This window comes from Pagrus major, chromosome 19 (genome assembly GCF_040436345.1).
Source record: "Pagrus major chromosome 19, Pma_NU_1.0".
NCBI classification, from domain to species: domain Eukaryota; kingdom Metazoa; phylum Chordata; class Actinopteri; order Spariformes; family Sparidae; genus Pagrus; species Pagrus major.
In genome coordinates, this window is record NC_133233.1 from 12,216,146 (window position 1) to 12,221,539 (window position 5,394).

The following is a 5,394-nucleotide window of genomic DNA, read 5'->3' on the forward strand; positions in this document are numbered from 1 at the left end:
TGTGTTGTCACGGTTTTATTCTTATTTTTCTTGCATAAACTCTTTTTCTTTTCGGATGAGGGGAAGTCTCAACTTGCTTCTTCACATGGGATGTTTGACAGTTGAGGTGTGGGCAGTTTAAAGCAGTGTGTGGTAGGGATCTTAAATATTTGATTTATTACGTTTTCTGAGATGAACTCTGTTCTCAGCCATGCCAGGAATGTGCCCAGTGTGCCCACCCATCCATTAACCTGTCCGACAACCCACCATTGTGTGGCGCAAAAACAAAACACTGCATCAAAAGTGCTGTGAGTTTAACGATCAACCTCAGAGACAACTTTTTTACATTATTGTGCTTAAAAATTCAGTACTTACACTGTGACGCATGCCTCTGTGTGCAATTACTCCAATAAACAGAAGAGGTGAAACAGAAATGAACACTTGGATTGCTTGCTTATCATTGTGTTCATCAACAGCGTGACAAGCAGTAAAAACTAAAAGGATTCAGAAGGAAATTCAAACCAGAATACCAAAATCTGATTTATGTTTCTTCTGTTTAAACAGCAATGAAAATATTGGATTTGGGACTCATTAAAATCAGATTTGAATTGGCAATGCAAACAAAAAACAGCTGCTGCTGATCATTCAAAATGGTGTCAGCAAAGGCCTTTTATAATAAAAGTTACTTCATAGACAGTTAGTTTACTTGAAATTAATGTCAGAGGTCAGATGTTCCAAACACAGCAGAGCTGGTGAGGGATGACTTGTTCTGGAGACGGTTCTGTTTGAGCTCGTTTCTACAACACTTGACCTGCGCTTTAAACACACCTGCTCAGAAGGGCTTTTCTGACATATAATGATCTCGCTCTGAGTGCTTAGAATATCTCGCCTCGGTGCCAAACACCTGAGGCTGGTGCAGATTTATCATCGGCACCCTTCAGGCAGGCATCCATTAAAAATCTTGAAATGTTGAAAACTTCACGGCCAGGGAACAATCAAATGATTGCTTGTTTAAAAAATGTTCCAGACATTTTAGGTGCTGCGAAAATTCCATGTGCTAAAGACGTAAACGTGAGTTTGATGGGTTGTGAAAATGTAACATTGTTAATCACACTCTCATATTTATGATTTGGAAAGTCAAAACAGCCCAAAGCACATAGCTTTGTTTTGCACGTGCAGAGCAGATGTTCCTGTCCATAATAAACATTTACAGAGTGTTCATGTAATAAGAGAGGATGTGTTGGTTCATCAACACCCTCACAAACATCAGCTGATTAGAGGGGTTGAAACTTAGACAAGTCCTTCTTCATTTCGCAGTATTTAGTGCTGACTTGTCCTATAGCCTTAGCGTGCTCCTCATCCACCTCCTCCTTTAATCGCTGCTGCTCCTTCAGGAACTCTGCCCACTCATCTTTCAACCGCTCCATGTTGGCCTGCAGCTGGGCGCTCTGGAAGAATGCAAGAAGATGAGAATACAAACAAACAAAAGGTGACAAAAAGTTTTAGCAAATGTCTCACACCAAACTTGATTTGTAGAAAAGACTTCATTTTGACAGCACAGCTTGATCAGAGATTCGAGTTGACAATAACAGCAAAGAAAAGATAAAGACGGCTTTTTTCATGTTTGATTGGGCTCGTACACTGCTCTGAAGATGCTGATGATGTAAGGCAGTGTACGGGGGATTGTGGTGTGTGGACACAACATCATAAGTGCCTGTAGCTGTGCAATAATTCAACAATACAATACTCTGGCATTAATACTGCATTTATATTATACATTACAATTAATATTTCTTATTTATCTATACTTATTTATTTAGTCTAAAGGATACTAAAAGACAACACCCATCTCAGCCACAGTCTGTTCACCCTGCTGCCATCTGGCAAGAGATACAGAAGTATCCACTGTTGTACAATTAGACTACTGAGCAACCCTGGTATTGTAAAATGTCAAATAAATGAACCTTTAACCTTTTTAACCATTTTATTCTAGCATTTTGAACACATTAATAGATCATTTTACATACTTATTTTTCTTTAAATGTTCTCTACGCTTTCACAGTGTATATTTCTATTCCTAAATGGGAGCAACTATGAAGTGACTCATTAAAGCATTTCTGATGCAGAATCTGCAATCCAATCTAGTTTTTAAGGCTGTGACATACGTTTTGTCCACCTGTGGTCAAAGTTTTTAGCCTGGAGTTGTTTTTACCTGCTGTGCCTCTAGCTCCCTCTGCTGGACTCTCTCTGCCATGTGATTTGCAGCCTCCACTGTAGAACGGGAGAAAAGCAAAGAAATATTCTTATGTTTTATATTTGAGATTCACATTTTCTCCTACACAACACAGATACAAAACTTTTAAGATGGCCATTATTCAGTAAGTAAGTAGGCCTCTTGTGTCATCATACCATCATAGGGATTTTGCTGAATATGCCTCTGCATTTTTAAATATGAAGCTGGGTTCACAAATACATCGCTGTCAACATGACAATCAGCACATTGTATTATAATGGCACATGCTTATAATTACATTTGTAAACTGACCAATACTAAATACAATGTCAACAAATACAAGAGTCTGATTAGAGGTCAGGTCAAGCAGGAAATGAGACGATTTTAGATTTAAAACAAAGTCTCAGGTGTAAATCTGAGAAAGAGGAGACTTACGCCGTTTAGTGACGTCAGACAGCAGCTGGTTCATGCCTTCTAAATTTGTGGGCAGCATTTGCTCGTTTGATTCCAGCACCATTTTATTGAGGTTCTCCAGCAGTCTGCTCTCCCTGTGCCCACGTTTCTCCTAAACAGCAGCAGAGGAAAGTTTAGCCTTGTCACACACAAACAACAAAGTAAATAAAAAACTACTAAACTGTCGTGTAGTCCAGCACTGGATCTTAACGTGTCGCGTTCAGTTGAAATCATTTCCTGGGATTGTCTTTTCAACAATAAGAGACAATACTGTATCTGTAAACCACTGAATCTGTTATTTGGCTTAGTAATATTCTAAATGAGTCAATTTGCACAACAAACAGCACACAGATTATTTCACTAAATGAGAAAAACTAAATTCAGTAGTTCATGAAATTGTGTATAATGTAGATAAATATAATACAGTATATTGCAATTTTAATTTATTGCGGTACATTGTTAAAACATAATAACAGAAAGGAAAAAATAATGTTTTTTTATTGTATCTGTGACCCAAAATGTAGTGTGTTGTGGGTTACGGTTATGTGGCACAATAGTGTTTACACCCTTATTGTTTCCCCTGCCAGCCCACACATTTTTCCTCCTTAGCCACTATGGCAGGCATTCTGATGGGGACATTTGTGCACTCACATGACTGAATGTCCCTCACTGATTGTTTTCTAATACTTGCAGGAAAGTTATGGCACTTAAATTGGTGTGAATTTTCCTGACATGTAGATTCTCAGTGTGTGATGTACAGCTTAGAGAGTGACAGCAGTGTTGAGGGATAAAGAAAATCAAAAATATTGGCAAAGAGTTCAAACAGCTGTAATCAGCGGCACTGAACCCACAAGTCAAACACCAAGTCATAGTGTCACATCATCATCACAACTGTATGTAATTCTTGGATTTTAAAGTGGACTGTAGTCTTATAAATAACAGATATTTGTCATGCTCATGACAAAATAATTGTAATGAAGAAAATGATGAAAGACAAAAAACCTGAAAACTATGCGTGAAGTTTGGATGAGCAACAGCACAGTGTGTGAACGTATAAGAAGTGTGTGTGTAGCTGTTTGTAGGAACATGGTCATTATCACAGTGTGTAGGCCACAGTGTCCCATTATAACTTCATGTCAACTACCTCAAACTCTCTGACAAAGTAGCGGATCTCTGCATTGATGACTGGTCTGTGGTCCAACAGTCTGGACTGGATATCACCCACATCTGCAGGAACAACACAGTTCAAATTACATTCAAACATGAAGAACACACAGAAGAGAACATTTTTACATTATTGTGGTAAGTCAGTGCCATGTTTTAATATTTTAAGCACAGTTTCATAGATGGTGCATGCTTTTAATGCTGTGTTAAGTAGCTTGCTTACTATAAAAAGGTATAATCTTACCAGCATCGACCTAATTCCAACCAAGTTTCACTAAACCTTTTAATCCTTTCATGGATGTGAGGCAATACATATATATCAGCGTCTTGGAGGATGAATTAAGTATATATTTTTTAGAAAGCAAACAAATCCTCATGTCTATTACATCAAATGTCATTTCTAACAGCCCCTTTTTGATCTGTATCTTATTAGACCAGCTATAATGTGACATCAGAGCTTTAAAAGACAAACATCGAGGCAAACATGCAGACAACAAGAACGATGTTTCCTTCTGTTGGTTTTCACTCACCTTGAGCAATTTTGTCCATTTTTAGAAACCCTGCTGGCACGTTGGTTTTAGTAGTTAAACCAAAGTTGTGTCTCCTGTGAAGCAGCTAGCTCAACCAGCTGCTAACTGCTAACCACTTGCTAAATGTTCCAAATGCTAAGCTAACTGGGTGCTTATTGTGAAAGCGAAAGAGCTGCTATAAACTATGAGTCATTAACGTGGCCTATGTTATAATAATATAGTGATACATGTCAGCTACAAATTGAAAAAATACCAATGCTAATTGCAGTCAGGTGAGGAGAAGTCAGCTGACTGCGATGTAAATATTTACTACTACTTCCGGGTACGAGGGCGTGGACTGAACCAAGCGGCGGATAGAGAGGGGTGTCACAGTTTTGGTTGGAGGTTTTTTACCAGTCCACGTGAAATACTGTTCTTTAGTCTCGCTTTGAGGTAGGCTATAATTTTTAAAAGTACTTTTTGAGGTAGCTTTTAAATGTCTGCAAGCTTGTTTGTGAGAAATATGATGAGAGACAGTAACATGTAGACTAAAGGAAGTTAGTGTAGGCTGAGGCTTTGCGTGCTGAGGACAGCAGATGTCAGTCTTGCTCTGCGGTGGAACAAAGTTACATCAAAATCCTGCTTTTTAAACTTATTTCCACACATTACCCCTGTGTTAAAATACATCCTGTTGACCTTTAATATAGGAATGTGTTTTTTTTAATACTATACTATATTTTGCACTCTTTCCCTTAAATGGGTCCTTTAATCCTTGCAAGTCACCTTTATAAAAGGTTTATACATTAGTTTATACAGACTGTATAAACTAATGCCGTTATTCAAGGCTGACAACTCATTTACTTTAGCTTTAACACATCCGTGTGTTATAACAACAACTTGGGGGTTGCCAGGTTGTGAAACATCCCTGTAGGTGTGTATTCTACTTCAGCAAAACACTCCAATAGACCTTCCTGCAGATTATCTTAACCAAATTCCATTATTTTAACACATTTCTTTTAAAACATGTATAACTCTAGACTTGATAAATTAGGAGAA

General features: G+C 38.0%; 1 protein-coding gene across 1 annotated transcript; it reads right to left on the reverse strand.

Moving 5' to 3' along the window:
* bloc1s5 (biogenesis of lysosomal organelles complex-1, subunit 5, muted) lies at nt 1-4,657 on the reverse strand. Its single transcript, XM_073487903.1, has 5 exons — nt 4,360-4,657; nt 3,810-3,892; nt 2,648-2,777; nt 2,192-2,250; nt 1-1,427 (listed from the first exon to the last, which is right to left on the reverse strand). Exons 1-5 carry the CDS (start codon nt 4,376-4,378, stop codon nt 1,254-1,256), a joined length of 465 nt encoding a protein of 154 aa, XP_073344004.1. The 5' UTR covers nt 4,379-4,657; the 3' UTR covers nt 1-1,253.
* Between the last annotated feature and the right edge of the window lie 737 nt (nt 4,658-5,394).